The 20,160-nt window shown below is 37.8% G+C and overlaps 3 protein-coding genes across 4 annotated transcripts; 2 read left to right on the top strand and 1 right to left on the bottom strand.

Moving 5' to 3' along the window:
• Positions 1-756: 756 nt before the first annotated feature.
• LOC133458778 (spermatogenesis-associated protein 1-like) lies at positions 757-6,810 on the top strand. The gene is made up of 11 exons (XM_061738978.1): positions 757-1,107; positions 1,264-1,370; positions 2,025-2,142; positions 2,344-2,397; positions 2,495-2,888; positions 3,696-3,849; positions 3,941-3,957; positions 4,387-4,512; positions 4,606-4,781; positions 6,393-6,491; positions 6,614-6,810. Exons 1-11 carry the CDS (start codon positions 1,045-1,047, stop codon positions 6,746-6,748), a joined length of 1,443 nt encoding a protein of 480 aa, XP_061594962.1. The 5' UTR covers positions 757-1,044; the 3' UTR covers positions 6,749-6,810.
• Positions 6,801-12,609, top strand: LOC133458777 (spermatogenesis-associated protein 1-like). The gene is made up of 10 exons (XM_061738977.1): positions 6,801-6,814; positions 7,824-7,941; positions 8,143-8,196; positions 8,294-8,687; positions 9,495-9,648; positions 9,740-9,756; positions 10,186-10,311; positions 10,405-10,580; positions 12,192-12,290; positions 12,413-12,609. Exons 1-10 carry the CDS (start codon positions 6,801-6,803, stop codon positions 12,545-12,547), a joined length of 1,287 nt encoding a protein of 428 aa, XP_061594961.1. The 3' UTR covers positions 12,548-12,609.
• A 167-nt stretch (positions 12,610-12,776) lies between these two features.
• Positions 12,777-18,842, bottom strand: ctbs (chitobiase, di-N-acetyl-). 2 transcript variants are annotated; one of them, XM_061738380.1, is made up of 7 exons: positions 18,641-18,842; positions 15,985-16,123; positions 15,578-15,786; positions 15,292-15,463; positions 15,094-15,191; positions 13,516-13,677; positions 12,777-13,301 (listed from the first exon to the last, which is right to left on the bottom strand). In XM_061738380.1, the coding sequence occupies exons 1-7, from the start codon at positions 18,752-18,754 to the stop codon at positions 13,113-13,115; spliced, it is 1,083 nt and encodes a 360-aa protein (XP_061594364.1). In that variant the 5' UTR covers positions 18,755-18,842; the 3' UTR covers positions 12,777-13,112. The 2 variants fall into 2 exon arrangements, with proteins under 2 accessions (XP_061594364.1, XP_061594365.1); XM_061738381.1 differs by having other exon boundaries at positions 13,516-13,674.
• Between the last annotated feature and the right edge of the window lie 1,318 nt (positions 18,843-20,160).

The following is a 20,160-nucleotide window of genomic DNA, read 5'->3' as shown; positions in this document are numbered from 1 at the left end:
TTGTGCTTTTTATTATTTTACCTCTTTTCTTATCATTGTATTTAATTGTATTTGTTATTTACTGTTTAATTGTGTCTTGCCACTTTTAATGTTGATGTAAAGCACTTTGAATTACCTTGTGTTGAATTGTGCTATACAAATAAACTTATTTTGCCTTGCCTATGTTGATATTTTAAGTAGGTTACTCTGAAAAACATTTTAAAAAAAATAAACGATTGGTGTTTTTTTTCATTTCATGTTAAGACTGTCTATAAACTTTGCATGCATGGAGTAAACTAACTGAAATAGCTCAAATTTAGGAATCATAAAGTTTTTATTTGTAAAATTTTATTTGCTCTCAAGCCGAATATTGTGGGCCTGAAATATAAATATTTCTGCTGGTAAGTGGCCATGCTAGTATGGTTGTAAATAATTTCAATCGTGTGTTTAAAACAGACAAAAAACAACCTTTTTATTTAAACTGCAAGCCTAGGCTACACCTAGCTTGTATTTTTTATTTTTTTTTATCTCCCAAATTAGTTCATATTTAGGCTATATAGAAGGGTAAGCCAATATGTCTGAGGACAAAATTCAGGGCTCTCCTAAATAATTGTGGCAAATCCCACAAGTACTCGAATGCCGCATCAGATCACAGTTTTATTGCACGGTGGTTGAAATAAAAATTGCGACTTCTGGTGGTGAAAATGTGTCAACACACACGGATTAATAAAATTGTAATAAATAAAAATAAACAACTTTACAATACGATACGATACATAGAACGTTACCAAAAAATATACGTGGTGTATCTGGTGTCAAGTTTGGTCCAGATGATGGGAAGGATCTTTCTGTGAGCTGCTGTCATTATCAGCACCAGAGCAACCACTGCTGGCACTCTCATAAAAGAACCTCCACCGGACAACAGTGTGTTTGATTACAACAGATTGTTACCTAGCAGTCTGGGTCTTCAAAGCACATGGAAAACACAAGCTGTCTTGCTTCTACACTAAAAACACCTCAGTGTCAGTGTTTTGCTGCTTTTCGGTTTGCTGAAGCTGACTGCTGATGGAGCTTTCCTGTGAGTCAGTGAGATATGCAGAAGACAGCAGGAGACCAGCCAGTTGCAAGGTATGATGGGGAGTTTATTTATTCATTGCAAAGTGTTTATAAAAAAAAAATAATGATTTGGAAAGGTTTAGGGTGAATAAATACAAAAGCAAATGCAGCTATTTTTCATTAGTGACAAGATGCACTTAAACATGGTGTCAAATTAATTTTGTGTAGTTTGTGGAGCTCCATGTGCTGTATGTGCCAAGTGACCAGTGGAATGAGAAACTCAATAAAGTTCCAGCTGAAGCCACGGAGAACTTCGTATCTGCTGGCTTCATCAGGTAAAACTACTGGAAGTGTTTTATTTCAATAATCACAAAAGGATAATTTTTTTTTAAACAATAGTGTGACTTGATTCTTGCAAATTTTACCCTGTAAAAAAAATATATATATAAAAAAAAAAAAAAAAAAAAATATATATATATATATATATATATATATATATATATATATATATATATATATATATATATATGTATGTATGTATGTATGTATGTATGTATGTATGTATGTATGTATGTATGTATGTATGTATGTATGTATGTATGTATGTATGTATGTATGTATGTATGTGTATATATATATATATATATATATATATATATATAATTAATATATATATATATAATTGTGTATTATTTGTGAAGTTTCATTACCATGATACTTTTTTATTATCAGTGTGATGTTGGAGATGTATCCTTTTTTAAACAATAGTGTGACTGGAATCTTGCAATTTTTACCCTGTAAAAAAAAAAAAAAAAAAAAAAAAAAAAATATATATATATATATATATATATATATATATATATATATATATATATATATACCATGGTACTTTTTTATCAGTGTGATGTTGGAGATGTATCCTTTCAGCATTACTCAAACTGGTGCAAAGATTTCATGTGTGTTCCTCTTGTCTCTCACTGGGTCATCAGAGTTTACCCTGATATCACCTTGAAAACTCTGAGGAGCGAGCTGAGTGTTCTCCTTGGCAAGGAGAGGAGCATCAACAAGTACTCCTTCCTGAAATGTGTGGGCCAGAGCCTGGCACTGGTGAGCACAGCTGGCTGTTAAGGGCCCTTTTGTTGGGCTGATTATGTTCAACCACAGACAGAGGAGATAAACAATGCAGACAGTGCGCTGTTCAATCACACAGCAGTAAATGGTGTGAAGACTTTGTGTGTAGCTATGTGGGGAATAACAAAAGCTTTACTACTGCACCTCTTACAACAACCACGTTCTTGTTTGTTATAGGTGAAAGGTAAACAGGAAGGAGATCTGAAAGTGAAATTATTCGCTCCACCCTATGTATGTAGAGTCCATGTTTCTTACTTGTGTTCTGTCATTTTGTTCAGAGTTTGTGTCTGTTCAGCACCTCTGAAGAGTTTCTGTCACCTGTCAACAGGCTGCACAGCCAGAACTTTACCTGCTGCCCACCGTGGAGACAGAGAGCAGTTTCTTCTCCCAGTCCTTCACCCTGGACACCAGCAGCAGCTCCGCAGATGAGCAGACGTACTGTCCATCTCCCAGGATGTTCAGCTTGCCAATGAGGACAAAGGGAGCTGTTAAATTCCCCCACATCCCCCAGTGTTCCCAGCAGCCACCTCCCACTTCTGGGCTGGAGGAGGAGGAGGAGGATGACGAGGACGAGGACGAAGAGGAGGATGAAGACAACCAGAGCTGCAGCTCCTCAGAAAATGAAGAGGAATCTCTGTGCTCCACCAGGAGAGCAGAGCAGCAGAGTTGCCCAGGGAAACCTCAGACTCAGACGACACTGCAGCTCGTTTCACTGAAAAAAGGTCAAATTAAAGTGGAAATACATGACATTTTCTCTATAAGGTTTTATAGTTAGGCCCCATGTTAATGAAATATTTAGACAGGCAAAGACTTGATCTAGTTTGAAACACTATTTTGAATGTCTGCGGAAGCTAAATGTGGTTCCTAAATAGTTTATTTGATAAAAAAAAAATCAGTAATTTATGTCATTATTTTTGTGGAGAAAGTTGGCACACATTAGGTCGTATGAGCTCATATACCATTCTTTAGCAGAATGTCTTATTCAAGGCTTCTCCATAACTCTTTTTTTTTAAGAACTCTTTTATAGAAAATTATTTAATTTGATGACATGCACAATTCATGATGAACTGTTGGGGAACTTGGAGACTTCTTTAATGGGGCAGCTACTCATGGGTTATTTGACAAGTATTTAAAATATTCATAGTCTCTATGATTCTCTTAGGATTTTATTGAACATAGCTCTAATTATTTTGCAGATCTTTAAAAAAAAACCCACACATGCCAGACCTGTATCCATTATTCTGCAGGGTTCCAAGAGTTCTGCAGACTTTGGTCCCACACTTTGGTAGCAAGGAGTGAATCCGAGAACTTTAAATAATAACGATGTATTTATTTTTAATACTGAATTAATTTTCTACTTTTAACTTTCTACAGAAGATCTAATCATTGGCATATATTCTGAAACCCACTTATTTCAGTTCAGGATCAGAATTATCCTTTTTTGTCATTATTGATTAGTGATTGCATTACTGAAACCATTACTGACCTTACAGACTGTACTAAACTCTTCAGTTGCCATACACGTACAGCTTTAGGAAGATGTGAAGCTGAGTCCGTTCAGGGGAAACGGGTACCAAATGGAAAGGAAACATGCAAAAAGAAGAAACCATGCCAAAGTGACAGAAACTCAGGAGCTCCCCAGTCTCATGAGGACAAGGATTCAGGCTTCTCACTCTCAGATGGGTACGCTGCAGCATCTCACACCACACTGCGACTCCTCTACTCTGCAGCACTCCTGCTGCTTGCTCTGTATAAGAGTTGTTATGTTTTACAGGGTTGGAAAATCCAAAGGTGCACATACACTCAAGACTATCAGAGCCAAAGCAACGTCAGGGGTAATGTATGGAAATATGCATGTGAACGTTCTCACAGGAAAAACCAGTAAATATCTTTATTTCTGTCGAAGAGTTTCCAGCACTTCATCGACTTCACATGTTTGTTGAAGGATAAAAAGAGAAGGAATAAAGATCTTAATCGTGCCATGAAGAATGCATTGAGGAAATATGTATTTATATGACTTAAGGTAGAAGAACTTCCTCCTGCATTATCTCGCCCTGCTCGTTACATTTCGCCAGCACCAGGTCTAGACCCGATGATGATCCCCAGCAAAACGCCTTCTAGTTCTTCAGTCTTTCACACGAACAGTAAGTTCTCACACCAGTCATATCCTCAGGCTTTTTGCATGTTCTTCTTAAAGATTGCATGTTTTGTCTCTGTTAGGAGAGACACTAATCGAGGAAATCAAGTTGATGAAGGAGGAGAGGAAGCAACTAGAGTGGACAAGACAAGAGCTGCTGAGAAAGGGCAAAGACCTGTTGGCTCAGAGCAAACATCGCAGGAACTTAGGTGGGCACTCAGAAATGTAAAAGAATAAAAGATCACATTCCTGAAATGTGTACATAAAAAAGGGTCAACTTTGTCTTCCTCATCGACATATAGCGCGTGACCGCTGGAAAAAGAAATACTTTGAAGCCAAGAAGGCCACAGCACCATTGGAAGAAAATCTGAGGGATTTAAGACAAGAACTGGAGATATATTACAACAAACTCCTGTACCAGCTCCAGGCCAGAGACTACAGAGGAAAACAAGGACGACCAGGACCGTCTTCATTAAAGGTCCAGTCTAATCCCACATTTCTGTGTTAAATCTGTGTATGCACGAACATTAATGGAATATTGCACATATATAATAAATAGTTAATTCAGAGTAAAGAATATCTACTGAAAAGGCTATGTTGAGTGCCCGCATGTGGTTAAAATATTGTTAATGAAGAGTTTAGGTGTTGAAAGTGCCACCAGGACAATAAAACACTGACGTCAACTTCACCGTGCTCATATAGTGGTTTGAGTTGAAGAGTTAGGTGATACCATGGGCTGATCTCTTAATATCTTAACAAGCTTAATATAGTAAAACAAAATATTGTAAAGAAATAAGTTTGAAGTCTCCCAACTCACCAAGCCTCTGAACTCAATTGACTTCTCTGCACTGTGGCTTATTCATTCATTTTAAAGACTTAAAAGAATAAGTGTTGCAAATTTCAAAAGCTTTTTAAATATTCTAAATCCTCAAACCTTTTTCCCAACAATGGGCAGCCACAGATTCCTCAGAGCAGCACCTGCTGTGAGATAACTGATGTACAAAAGAAAAAAAGGCTGCAAGAAGACTAATCCCTCAGTTTGTCACATAATAATAATGACTTGGTTTTATATAGTGCCCTTCAAGGCACCCAGAGCGCTTTACAGAGATCATTATTCATTCATACACATTCTCTCTGGTGGTGGTAAGCTACAATTTGTAGCCACAGCTGCCCTGGGGCAGACTGACGGAAGCGTGGCTGCCATATCGCGCCAAATGGCCCCTCCGACCACCACCAAACATTCATACACATTCACACAGGGCAAGGTGGGTAAGGTGTCTTGCCCAAGGACACTACGACAGCAAACTGGGACGGAGCGGGATTCGAACGGCCGACCTTCCGATCATTGGACCCGCTCTACCACCTGAGCCCCGCCCCACATAAGAAAAATAGCTTAGGTTTGGAAGAACCTCAATAAAAACTCATTATTTCAAAAGACCTCCAGGAACATTTCACAGACACTGGAATGCTCATGCTCTGCTCTACTGTGCAATGTAATTGAGAAAGCCTTTCTTGCACCATCAATGCATAATTTTGAACCAGAATTGGATAAGAATAATGCATTTTAGAAACATGTATTTTGAACTGACTAAATTAAAACAACATGATGATGCTTCGGGTAAGTGTTGCTGCCAGGGGAATGTTGAGCATTTCTCTGACAGTCAGATGAAAATAGTTTAAGAGCAGCAAATCACAAAAGCAAGAATCTTTCACAGTACGTCAAAAAAAGCCAAACAACAACAAAGGAGCTTGATGAGAGTCCATCTAGAAACTGTGATACTTGCCGAAGAGTGTTTTTTTTCTTTTAACTGACTACAATGTAACCCAACTTAAGGTAAAGATTTTTTTTTTACTATAAAACAATGGGGATGGCAAGGTAAACTTAAAAGTCCTTAAAAATAGTTCTAACTATTTTTAAAAAGGAAAAATTTCTCCTATAACAGTATCATATCAGTGTGTTCTGGAAATCATCCATTACTCGCTTTTTATTTATATTGACAGAAATAGTAATGATGCTGTGTCACTATACCCTGTACAAAGGTGCTTTTGTTCCTGTCATGAATACTTAATATAAGGTCATTTTCTCCAGAATGAGGTCATCATTCAGATCATGAAGGAGATCTATGAGACTGACGACCTAAAGCGGAAGGTAGAAGATGCCAAGATGAAACTTCTAACAGAGATGAAGGTAACTGATTTTCAAATGAGATGTTGGTGCATCTGAAAAATATTTCAAATGAAGACAAGTTTTACCTCTGAGCACAACGGAACTAATTTGCTTGTTTTTTCCTTTCACTCCCATGTGTGTAGTTGAGGAAGCAGGCAGCTACAGAGCTAAGAGCACTGAGGGCTGAGCTGGCCCAGAGGAAAAGTCAATCATCTCATCCCTCACTGATGCAAAACACCGTTCAGAACAGAGCACCACTTCAAAGCAGCTGCATCTAAAATGTGACTAAGGCTGCTCATCTGGTCTTGAAAAATGGATCGAAATGCCAAAATGTCTACAACTGTGTCTGTCTGATTAAATTGTTTTGAGTTTCAGAAACTGTATGCTGTAATTTTTTCTTGTCTATGAAGATCTTTCCTGGACATTGTATGTTGTTGCAATAACAACTCAAATCTGAAAAGAACACAAAGATGATTAGTTATTTCAAATGTCACTGATTTACCAGACTCGATCTAAAAAGGTTTTATTAACAAATTAAAATTGCACAAATCTCATGAAGATCAATAAACAAAATTTGCTAAAATCAAATCACATTAAAAGAGATTGACTTTCTTTGTTGGAGAATCACAGTTAATGAGGCTAAAAAAGGAGAAACGTTGGAGTTTTCATTAGATTCAAGGGCAAAATCATAATAAAGATAAAAATGTGCAAGTACATGTATCCCTGTGGTCCGAGTGACGCCACAGTGAATCTTTGCAAGAGTGAATCTTGCAAATTTTACCCTGTAAAAAAAATATATATATAAAAAAAAAAAAAAAAAAAAATATATATATATATATATATATATATATATATATATATATATATATATATATATATATATATGTATGTATGTATGTATGTATGTATGTATGTATGTATGTATGTATGTATGTATGTATGTATGTATGTATGTATGTATGTATGTATGTATGTATGTATGTATGTATGTGTATATATATATATATATATATATATATATATAATTAATATATATATATATAATTGTGTATTATTTGTGAAGTTTCATTACCATGATACTTTTTTATTATCAGTGTGATGTTGGAGATGTATCCTTTTTTAAACAATAGTGTGACTGGAATCTTGCAATTTTTACCCTGTAAAAAAAAAAAAAAAAAAAAAAAAAAAAATATATATATATATATATATATATATATATATATATATATATATATATATATATACCATGGTACTTTTTTATCAGTGTGATGTTGGAGATGTATCCTTTCAGCATTACTCAAACTGGTGCAAAGATTTCATGTGTGTTCCTCTTGTCTCTCACTGGGTCATCAGAGTTTACCCTGATATCACCTTGAAAACTCTGAGGAGCGAGCTGAGTGTTCTCCTTGGCAAGGAGAGGAGCATCAACAAGTACTCCTTCCTGAAATGTGTGGGCCAGAGCCTGGCACTGGTGAGCACAGCTGGCTGTTAAGGGCCCTTTTGTTGGGCTGATTATGTTCAACCACAGACAGAGGAGATAAACAATGCAGACAGTGCGCTGTTCAATCACACAGCAGTAAATGGTGTGAAGACTTTGTGTGTAGCTATGTGGGGAATAACAAAAGCTTTACTACTGCACCTCTTACAACAACCACGTTCTTGTTTGTTATAGGTGAAAGGTAAACAGGAAGGAGATCTGAAAGTGAAATTATTCGCTCCACCCTATGTATGTAGAGTCCATGTTTCTTACTTGTGTTCTGTCATTTTGTTCAGAGTTTGTGTCTGTTCAGCACCTCTGAAGAGTTTCTGTCACCTGTCAACAGGCTGCACAGCCAGAACTTTACCTGCTGCCCACCGTGGAGACAGAGAGCAGTTTCTTCTCCCAGTCCTTCACCCTGGACACCAGCAGCAGCTCCGCAGATGAGCAGACGTACTGTCCATCTCCCAGGATGTTCAGCTTGCCAATGAGGACAAAGGGAGCTGTTAAATTCCCCCACATCCCCCAGTGTTCCCAGCAGCCACCTCCCACTTCTGGGCTGGAGGAGGAGGAGGAGGATGACGAGGACGAGGACGAAGAGGAGGATGAAGACAACCAGAGCTGCAGCTCCTCAGAAAATGAAGAGGAATCTCTGTGCTCCACCAGGAGAGCAGAGCAGCAGAGTTGCCCAGGGAAACCTCAGACTCAGACGACACTGCAGCTCGTTTCACTGAAAAAAGGTCAAATTAAAGTGGAAATACATGACATTTTCTCTATAAGGTTTTATAGTTAGGCCCCATGTTAATGAAATATTTAGACAGGCAAAGACTTGATCTAGTTTGAAACACTATTTTGAATGTCTGCGGAAGCTAAATGTGGTTCCTAAATAGTTTATTTGATAAAAAAAAAATCAGTAATTTATGTCATTATTTTTGTGGAGAAAGTTGGCACACATTAGGTCGTATGAGCTCATATACCATTCTTTAGCAGAATGTCTTATTCAAGGCTTCTCCATAACTCTTTTTTTTTAAGAACTCTTTTATAGAAAATTATTTAATTTGATGACATGCACAATTCATGATGAACTGTTGGGGAACTTGGAGACTTCTTTAATGGGGCAGCTACTCATGGGTTATTTGACAAGTATTTAAAATATTCATAGTCTCTATGATTCTCTTAGGATTTTATTGAACATAGCTCTAATTATTTTGCAGATCTTTAAAAAAAAACCCACACATGCCAGACCTGTATCCATTATTCTGCAGGGTTCCAAGAGTTCTGCAGACTTTGGTCCCACACTTTGGTAGCAAGGAGTGAATCCGAGAACTTTAAATAATAACGATGTATTTATTTTTAATACTGAATTAATTTTCTACTTTTAACTTTCTACAGAAGATCTAATCATTGGCATATATTCTGAAACCCACTTATTTCAGTTCAGGATCAGAATTATCCTTTTTTGTCATTATTGATTAGTGATTGCATTACTGAAACCATTACTGACCTTACAGACTGTACTAAACTCTTCAGTTGCCATACACGTACAGCTTTAGGAAGATGTGAAGCTGAGTCCGTTCAGGGGAAACGGGTACCAAATGGAAAGGAAACATGCAAAAAGAAGAAACCATGCCAAAGTGACAGAAACTCAGGAGCTCCCCAGTCTCATGAGGACAAGGATTCAGGCTTCTCACTCTCAGATGGGTACGCTGCAGCATCTCACACCACACTGCGACTCCTCTACTCTGCAGCACTCCTGCTGCTTGCTCTGTATAAGAGTTGTTATGTTTTACAGGGTTGGAAAATCCAAAGGTGCACATACACTCAAGACTATCAGAGCCAAAGCAACGTCAGGGGTAATGTATGGAAATATGCATGTGAACGTTCTCACAGGAAAAACCAGTAAATATCTTTATTTCTGTCGAAGAGTTTCCAGCACTTCATCGACTTCACATGTTTGTTGAAGGATAAAAAGAGAAGGAATAAAGATCTTAATCGTGCCATGAAGAATGCATTGAGGAAATATGTATTTATATGACTTAAGGTAGAAGAACTTCCTCCTGCATTATCTCGCCCTGCTCGTTACATTTCGCCAGCACCAGGTCTAGACCCGATGATGATCCCCAGCAAAACGCCTTCTAGTTCTTCAGTCTTTCACACGAACAGTAAGTTCTCACACCAGTCATATCCTCAGGCTTTTTGCATGTTCTTCTTAAAGATTGCATGTTTTGTCTCTGTTAGGAGAGACACTAATCGAGGAAATCAAGTTGATGAAGGAGGAGAGGAAGCAACTAGAGTGGACAAGACAAGAGCTGCTGAGAAAGGGCAAAGACCTGTTGGCTCAGAGCAAACATCGCAGGAACTTAGGTGGGCACTCAGAAATGTAAAAGAATAAAAGATCACATTCCTGAAATGTGTACATAAAAAAGGGTCAACTTTGTCTTCCTCATCGACATATAGCGCGTGACCGCTGGAAAAAGAAATACTTTGAAGCCAAGAAGGCCACAGCACCATTGGAAGAAAATCTGAGGGATTTAAGACAAGAACTGGAGATATATTACAACAAACTCCTGTACCAGCTCCAGGCCAGAGACTACAGAGGAAAACAAGGACGACCAGGACCGTCTTCATTAAAGGTCCAGTCTAATCCCACATTTCTGTGTTAAATCTGTGTATGCACGAACATTAATGGAATATTGCACATATATAATAAATAGTTAATTCAGAGTAAAGAATATCTACTGAAAAGGCTATGTTGAGTGCCCGCATGTGGTTAAAATATTGTTAATGAAGAGTTTAGGTGTTGAAAGTGCCACCAGGACAATAAAACACTGACGTCAACTTCACCGTGCTCATATAGTGGTTTGAGTTGAAGAGTTAGGTGATACCATGGGCTGATCTCTTAATATCTTAACAAGCTTAATATAGTAAAACAAAATATTGTAAAGAAATAAGTTTGAAGTCTCCCAACTCACCAAGCCTCTGAACTCAATTGACTTCTCTGCACTGTGGCTTATTCATTCATTTTAAAGACTTAAAAGAATAAGTGTTGCAAATTTCAAAAGCTTTTTAAATATTCTAAATCCTCAAACCTTTTTCCCAACAATGGGCAGCCACAGATTCCTCAGAGCAGCACCTGCTGTGAGATAACTGATGTACAAAAGAAAAAAAGGCTGCAAGAAGACTAATCCCTCAGTTTGTCACATAATAATAATGACTTGGTTTTATATAGTGCCCTTCAAGGCACCCAGAGCGCTTTACAGAGATCATTATTCATTCATACACATTCTCTCTGGTGGTGGTAAGCTACAATTTGTAGCCACAGCTGCCCTGGGGCAGACTGACGGAAGCGTGGCTGCCATATCGCGCCAAATGGCCCCTCCGACCACCACCAAACATTCATACACATTCACACAGGGCAAGGTGGGTAAGGTGTCTTGCCCAAGGACACTACGACAGCAAACTGGGACGGAGCGGGATTCGAACGGCCGACCTTCCGATCATTGGACCCGCTCTACCACCTGAGCCCCGCCCCACATAAGAAAAATAGCTTAGGTTTGGAAGAACCTCAATAAAAACTCATTATTTCAAAAGACCTCCAGGAACATTTCACAGACACTGGAATGCTCATGCTCTGCTCTACTGTGCAATGTAATTGAGAAAGCCTTTCTTGCACCATCAATGCATAATTTTGAACCAGAATTGGATAAGAATAATGCATTTTAGAAACATGTATTTTGAACTGACTAAATTAAAACAACATGATGATGCTTCGGGTAAGTGTTGCTGCCAGGGGAATGTTGAGCATTTCTCTGACAGTCAGATGAAAATAGTTTAAGAGCAGCAAATCACAAAAGCAAGAATCTTTCACAGTACGTCAAAAAAAGCCAAACAACAACAAAGGAGCTTGATGAGAGTCCATCTAGAAACTGTGATACTTGCCGAAGAGTGTTTTTTTTCTTTTAACTGACTACAATGTAACCCAACTTAAGGTAAAGATTTTTTTTTTACTATAAAACAATGGGGATGGCAAGGTAAACTTAAAAGTCCTTAAAAATAGTTCTAACTATTTTTAAAAAGGAAAAATTTCTCCTATAACAGTATCATATCAGTGTGTTCTGGAAATCATCCATTACTCGCTTTTTATTTATATTGACAGAAATAGTAATGATGCTGTGTCACTATACCCTGTACAAAGGTGCTTTTGTTCCTGTCATGAATACTTAATATAAGGTCATTTTCTCCAGAATGAGGTCATCATTCAGATCATGAAGGAGATCTATGAGACTGACGACCTAAAGCGGAAGGTAGAAGATGCCAAGATGAAACTTCTAACAGAGATGAAGGTAACTGATTTTCAAATGAGATGTTGGTGCATCTGAAAAATATTTCAAATGAAGACAAGTTTTACCTCTGAGCACAACGGAACTAATTTGCTTGTTTTTTCCTTTCACTCCCATGTGTGTAGTTGAGGAAGCAGGCAGCTACAGAGCTAAGAGCACTGAGGGCTGAGCTGGCCCAGAGGAAAAGTCAATCATCTCATCCCTCACTGATGCAAAACACCGTTCAGAACAGAGCACCACTTCAAAGCAGCTGCATCTAAAATGTGACTAAGGCTGCTCATCTGGTCTTGAAAAATGGATCGAAATGCCAAAATGTCTACAACTGTGTCTGTCTGATTAAATTGTTTTGAGTTTCAGAAACTGTATGCTGTAATTTTTTCTTGTCTATGAAGATCTTTCCTGGACATTGTATGTTGTTGCAATAACAACTCAAATCTGAAAAGAACACAAAGATGATTAGTTATTTCAAATGTCACTGATTTACCAGACTCGATCTAAAAAGGTTTTATTAACAAATTAAAATTGCACAAATCTCATGAAGATCAATAAACAAAATTTGCTAAAATCAAATCACATTAAAAGAGATTGACTTTCTTTGTTGGAGAATCACAGTTAATGAGGCTAAAAAAGGAGAAACGTTGGAGTTTTCATTAGATTCAAGGGCAAAATCATAATAAAGATAAAAATGTGCAAGTACATGTATCCCTGTGGTCCGAGTGACGCCACACCCGACTGTTGCTACAAAAGGATATATTGACTTGGCAGCAAACAGAAGAGGGCTCAGGCGTGGTGTGAATTCCTGCAGCAATGTTCAGTGTATCCCAGCTAACATCCTAACAGAGCATTCCACATCATTGCGGTCTGCTGCCGAGCAACTGGCTCATCACTGTAGTCCAGAATGTTGCCGTTCCACATGCCAATGCCCCTCAGACCTTTAGCCTTCACAGACTCTGCTTTAGTACAAATACTCTGAACATCGTCGTACCAAATTTGATGAATTTGTTCCTGCTGGTCCTGAAAAAGACAAAAAGAGACAATAATAAAAGACTAACATTTCCCTCAAAGGTGAGCAAGAGAAATGTTTTCCAAGATGTCTTTGCTTATCAAATAGGACTGTGGAAAGACAAATAATCCATGGAAGAGGGTCCATCTGTCTTTTATTAAGAGATTAATGACATATCAAACAGCTGTATATTAAAAGAGACCTGATGTGTAAAAGATGTTGCACCTTGTAATAGAAGTAAGGAGCCTTCTGCTCATCATCCCACAGCCTCCCAGATAATGAGCTGTGGATTTGCTTCATGATCCACTTGTATGGTTTTTGCCGTCCAGCAGCATCGCTGCAAGGAGCTCCACGGAAAGGAACTTTATCTATATAACATATTCCCTCCTGATATGAGAATAAAAAACATAAGCATTATAAAACAGCAACAGATTCAGTGTTCATAATTAGTACTCAGATCTTTGCCTTCAACAGAATATTATAGATATAAAAATAAAGACTTAAATGAATCACAGGAAAAATAAAAGGCTAAATATTATTATTTAGTCAGTTATTTGTAGCTATATCAGTAGTTTCATTTTAAACATTATGTTTTCATAAATATTTAAGGCAAAGTCGTATTAAAGCATATCCACATCTGCGTATTTGCATATAGATTTTTCTACTGTTTCCGTACTAATAGTAAAAAAAAAAGGAAAATATCACAGTCTATATGGCACTGGACCCCCTCTTTGCCTTTTAATTAGACAACCTTAAAAGTAAAACCGAAAATATGCAGTTTTATTAAAGTCAGAGTCAAACAAATACAGAGATTTGCACAGAAACATATGTTTTGGTAACAGACCCTTATAACATGTTAAGAATAAGTCCTGAATTACAGAGTTGTTTGTTAAATAGCTTTTCACATATTTTCCAAAGGGGATTTTTTTGGTTATTAGTTTAAGTTTTTATGCAGGCCAAAACCGACCCTGTTCCTAACATTGTAATATTATAAACAGACTTCATATGATGCTCTTAGCCAGAGATCTAACAACCATGACGCCATCTGTTTATCTGAGAACTAGTTAGCCGACTAGTCATTGACCACTAGTTTTTCAATAATAACTGAAAGTGGAATCTAGTGCCTGGATTTTTTCTTGTTTACCACACTCTTTGAGAGTAAACTGATCCCTTGAGCCGACTACAAATCCGTAGCCAATGCAGGTATTCATGTTAACCACAAGGTGGCAGCACAAGAAAAGGCAGGAGCGTTACATCCAGGCTTATTGCACAAAGGTGTTTCCACACTTATTGAAAAAGAAAGAAAAAAATGTCTTCATAAAAGTTTAAAAAAAATGTTTTTTAACCATATGAAAGCACAAAACACAACCATCAAAAGTTCCACGGTAACAAAAACTCTTATTCTACCTCTACCTATTCAACCTCTTATTATCTTCAATACTCCATCTCAATCTTTTCTGAGCGTACTAAAACAAATGATCTCATGACAGTTATCTTCCCATCAATGTGTGGGAAAAACTGTTCACTCATAGACAGCAGAGAAAATTCTGACAACATTCCGGTGGAACAACCCCATTATTCACAAAGCTGTGCCACAAACTAGAAGTCGGAGTTTTTAGACAAAAGCAATTGTGATGTAAATATAGAATAAGTTAGAGGATAAAAACAAAGCAAAATAAAAATCAAAGGTTTTCATCCACTTTTTTTTCGTTTTTTTTTTTTTCCATTCAGTTTTGGGGATATTGCTAGTTTTACAGCCGTGTTATAGTATAGTGTGTAACTTTTCAATTCATGTTATCGTACCTGGGAAAGGTTGACACATGGGTAGTCATACCCATACCACGGCACTCCCATCACCAGCTTCTTGGGATCAATCTTCAGATCCAAATAGTTGTCATAAGCTAAAATAACAGACACAGGTATCAAAGTGGGTGTCTGGAATAGTCTTACAACTTATTTTTTTAAATCTGTAATTCATTAATGTGAAACTGGATAACAAACCTCTTAAAGTCTGAGTGAGTGGGGCATTTGCCATTGCAATGCAGTCCCCAGTGATCTGACTTTGCTCGTCATAGGACATCACAAACAGCAAGTCACAGGATTCAGCAATGGTGACATAATCATAGCAGCGCTTGTCGATACATTTTGGTGACCAAGCAACGTCAAAGGAGACCTAGAGATCAGAGACAGGTGAATATAAGTGAAAAGTTGGGATTTTATATATTGTCAACTGTACCTGCGCAAAGTAAAGGTGGATTAAAAAAAAAACAACAACAAAAAATGTTACCTGAGAACCTGGAATTTCCTTGTGGAAAGCCACTGTGGTCTCTTTGACCAGATCCGTCAGAGCGTAGTACTCCGGTGAGTCCTTTTCTACTGCTTGTTCGATGTCAATGTTGATCCCATCCATAAACTGACCTTTAGCCAAGTTGACCTTCTCCATTATCCATGCTGTCCTGTTGCCTTGGTCTACAATGTAGGGGAGGCGAACATCACCTTTTCACACAAAGGAAATAAAGAGATGAACAAGTCAATGAAGAGGGAGAGTCACTGGAGTATAAAACACATAATCATTTGCTGAAAGATGCTGCTCTAAAAGGTTACTGAAGAAATGAACGGAAAGATTCAATTTGGTTTCAGCATTTTTCAGACAAGACATCACTTCTTCAGGGCATGACAACAAACGTATTGTACCTTTGAGGACTACTCGGGCACCTTTGGCATGAGCGTAACACATGAGCTCAGCGTCATATTTTCCAAACATTGCCACTGTAGTCACCATACTCCAGTTGTAGGATTTCCATGACTTTCCACCCACATCAAACACAAACACCTGAAAACACAAAGCATGGCATTGTGTAAGGTTCTGTTATTATACTGATAATACCTCCAAACAGAGAGAGCAGAGAGGAAGAGATCAGACAAAGTGGTGAAGAAAGCCGGCTCTGTCCTGGGCTGCAGTCTCGACACTGTGGAGGTGGTAGGGGAGAGGAGGATGGTGGCTAAGCTGGCATCCATCATGGACAATGTCTCCCACCCCCTTCATGAGACTGTCAGAGCCCTGGAGAGCTCCATCAGCGACCGGCTTCGTTGCGATGCGTCACTGAGAGGCATCGCAGGTCCTTCCTCCCCGCTGCCATCAGACTCCACAGCCAGGCCTGCTCTCAGTAGAAAATGGACAATAATAACATGTGCAATATTTGTCTACCTGATAAACATCCTACCTGCTTTTTTGCAGTTTTTCTTTCTTTCTCGTACTGCACTACTTTTATTTTCATTCCAATGTATGTACTGTTTATATTTTGTAATTATATATTTTTTACTTTTTTTACCCTTTCCCTGTATGTGCGTGTAGTGTGTACTGCTGCTGCACAAAGCGAGGGAGGGAGGAATAAAGGACAATCTAATCTAAACACGTTAAAGACAGTATTTTTGTTTTTATTTTTTGTTTGGGGAGGTTGGGAAGTTATCTTCGTTTCATCCCTAAATTGAGCTGAAGATGTCATGAATGTTGTGAATTTCACTGCTTGCTTAGCCATGTGATGTTTATTTCCTGGCTGCTGGAAAGCCACTCCTTCCAAGCAGTATGGGGACAGATCAATACATCCATGGGACAGATCTATGCAGTATTACCTGTCAAGTCTCCCGTTTTGGCCGGGAAACTACCGTATTTTACTACTTTTTCCCACCGTCCTCCCAAATTAATATTTTTCCGTTTTATTATATATATTTTTTAAAGCATCCCCTCCAATTTTATCTTTATTTTTTTATTATCCTATTTGATACCTTCAACGTTTTGCTGCTCAGTTGCCTTGAAATTGCCCCTCGGGGATAAATAAAGTATTTCTGATTCTGATTCAAACTGAAATGTCACTAACCTCGCGAGAACTGCCCCCGGCTGCAGTCTGGGTGGCAGTTCTCGCGAGGTTAGCGGGACAACGGGAACAGGAACAAACTCGAAACAACCATCAGAGATGGATCGATGTAACAAGAGAGGAGGCATTTCTGCCAAAAAAAGGGAGACTTCGTGTAAATATATTTAAAAATGGGATAGAAATTTAACTTTCCTAAAAATGAGCAGGATGGGGCGTTCTGAAAGATGTGTAACTGCGACTTTACTGTCTCAGCACGGCGCCAGAGAGCCCCATGAGTGAAAATGACAAATTAAAAAGAAAATGTAAATGTTTCACTTGAAGACAATGTGTGTAAACTGTTAATATTTTAAATAAATAAATGTATTTTAATTCCCTTTTGTGTTTTCATGTAGGCTCTATTATAGGAATTACATACAACAAAGGTCGGCCTATCAGATTCTGAGCACATCATTTTGTAATTCGTTGACAGGTAGATTATTTTAGATTTCTTGGAAACCTGTCTCAAAAAATGTAAGGGGATACTGGACCTCGGCTGGGCTGGTGGGACAGCGGCGGAAAATGTCCCTTATTTATTTTAAATCCAACACTTCACAGGTTTGAGTCGCATGACTAAAAGTCCAAGGGTCCGACATCAGCAGGGTCACAAATACATCAACAATGTGTGTCGTGTGACAATATCTATAATGTCATTCACCAAAAAGATTATGTGACGACCAGTGTGTTCAATACGACGGAGTATTAGGGGCAAACTAAGACAAAAAAAGATGGGAAATTACGAGAATATAGTCATAATATAATGAGAATAAAGTCGTAAAATTAGGAGAATAAAGTCGTAATAGAATAAACTCGTAATATTATGAGAATAAAGTCGTAATATAACGAGAATAAAGTCGTAACATTACGAGAATAAAGTCGTAATTTATGAGAATAAAGTCGTAATATTATGAAAATATCATTTATGAGAAATCTTAACAGGAAGAGCAGTCTTCTCCTTGTGTTAAAATTAGGAATATTGAGCATCTTGTGAAGTTATATTTATATATTTATAATATATTTAATATTACGACTTTATTCTCGTAATATTACGACTTTATTATCGTAATATTATGACTTTATTCTCGTAATTTCCTTTTTTTTTGTCTTGGTTTGGCCCTAATACTCCGTCGTAGTTCAATCACTGTGCAATAATAATAATAATAATAATAATAATAATAATAATAATAATAATAATAATAATAATAATAATATTAATAATAACCACAATCTTGTGCTGTAACACGCACCTTTCAATAACCATGTCTACCTCATACTGCTGCACCTTTCACTTTAAAAAAAATGGTGTATATGTTAATAAGAGCTGTAATTTGTCTATTTACTTTACAGTGAGCGAAAATAACCTCGTTTGACCTGACTTGGCCAGTAAACCTGGTTGTGATTCTAATCGTTTGTGTTTGAACAGCTTCAGCTGGCTTTACCTCAAAGTTTTTGTCGTCACGTATTTGCTGGCAAAGCTCCGCTCTCTCGCACGGACACCCGGTGGAGCCACACACCGCCAGCAGCGAGGACAAAAACACAAGAAACCACAGCATTTTTGCAGGAACAAAAGAAGCCCAACTTATGAGTCCATGATGAAGTAAAATAATCGAAACCACTGCGGTCGAGTCTCGTGAGTGTTTCTACGGCGTGCGAGATGGGACAAACTAGTTACTGTAATTGTACTTGTAAACATGTATCCGGTGTTGTGCCGGATTCAGCACCCCTGCCGTGAAAAGCACCCCCTTGTCGTACACACAATGACAAAAATTATATTCTCATTCCACACACTCACATGAACACATACTTAGGAGTTTATATTATATATATTTACAAATATTATGGAAGACAACACAGTAAGCAGGCTATTAATTAATGACATCAATAACCATTTACCCGATTTTTGTTATCTGTGACTGTGATTGTGGGAAAGTATAACTATTGTGGAATCCATGAGCGCATTTAAACATGAATCATTAACACAAAACTGGACGCTAAACAGTGTGTACGACGAGGGGGTGCTTTTCACGGCAGGGGTGCTGAATCCGGCACAACACCGGAATGAAAGTTAACACCTAATGTTCAATTATACATTTCCATTTACCATACCAAAATTATCATGAAAAGCATTATTTTCAAGAGTGAGCATCCTCTTTATAAATTTGGGATTTGACAAGAGTCTTCAGTCAGAGGACATTCTCTGTTTAGTCTATGGCTGCAACTCATACCACTACCAGAGATCTTTCCTGTTGATACCCAACCATCTACCATGACTTGAATTGAATCAGACTGCCATATTGTTTTTGTCAAACAAATGCATATTTCAATATTGGCACATATCAGTGAAGGGGCATGTCATGCCAAATATCAGGACCTCAAATGAGCTTGACCTGACCTTCCTATTGTTTACAGTCATTTTGACCCAATCACACCTGACCTTTCAGGGGTTGCTGCTGGTTGCTACACATTCAAACGTAAACACGTCTTTGTTCCTAGAATTCATCCTCTTGGTTTCCAGCACCAATATTTAGGGCATCCCTGGTTAAACAGCAAAATGAATAGATAAACTTTTCATAGCCTCCCATCTTCACTTGTTTTACATTTGTGCATTGTTTGGCTCTAAAATATGCCATTAATTTTGTTCTTCCATTCACAGGGGAAATGTTACCTGTCCCTCTGGCTGAAAAGCGAGAATAAAGCATGTCATTCCCCCAAACTGCGTAACAGGTGGAGAATTCTGCACCTTCTCATTATTCATTGTGTTTTATTTATATTTCAAATTCCCCCAAAAGACATCAGAATTTTCTTTTTTTTTTAGATATGTGTCTGCAAAATTCGAATGATGAAATATGCAAAGAGGAAAAGTGGCTCCTCCTTCACTGAAGTCATGTTTGCTTGGCCAGCATACCTCTTAAGCAACTATCAAATCTCCTTAAATGTGTTTTGAATAACTTGTCCATCA

Source organism: Cololabis saira, chromosome 13 (genome assembly GCF_033807715.1).
Source record: "Cololabis saira isolate AMF1-May2022 chromosome 13, fColSai1.1, whole genome shotgun sequence".
In the NCBI taxonomy this organism is placed as follows: domain Eukaryota; kingdom Metazoa; phylum Chordata; class Actinopteri; order Beloniformes; family Belonidae; genus Cololabis; species Cololabis saira.
Note: the sequence above shows the minus strand (reverse complement) of the source record. Positions and strands in the feature narration are given on the sequence as shown.

Coding starts and splice junctions, on each gene's coding strand:
- LOC133458778 (XM_061738978.1), top strand. CDS start 1,045: ATGGAGCTTTCCTGTGAGTCAGTGAGATATGCAGAAGACAGCAGGAGA. Junction 2,889..3,695: donor GCTCGTTTCACTGAAAAAAG/GTCAAATTAAAG, acceptor ATACACGTACAG/CTTTAGGAAGATGTGAAGCT. Junction 4,782..6,392: donor CAGGACCGTCTTCATTAAAG/GTCCAGTCTAAT, acceptor CATTTTCTCCAG/AATGAGGTCATCATTCAGAT.
- LOC133458777 (XM_061738977.1), top strand. Junction 7,942..8,142: donor TGGGCCAGAGCCTGGCACTG/GTGAGCACAGCT, acceptor TGTTTGTTATAG/GTGAAAGGTAAACAGGAAGG. Junction 8,688..9,494: donor GCTCGTTTCACTGAAAAAAG/GTCAAATTAAAG, acceptor ATACACGTACAG/CTTTAGGAAGATGTGAAGCT.
- ctbs (XM_061738380.1), bottom strand. CDS start 18,754: ATGCTGTGGTTTCTTGTGTTTTTGTCCTCGCTGCTGGCGGTGTGTGGC. Junction 16,124..18,640: donor GTGACGACAAAAACTTTGAG/GTAAAGCCAGCT, acceptor TTGTGTTTTCAG/GTGTTTGTGTTTGATGTGGG. Junction 13,678..15,093: donor CATGTGTCAACCTTTCCCAG/GTACGATAACAT, acceptor TTCTCATATCAG/GAGGGAATATGTTATATAGA.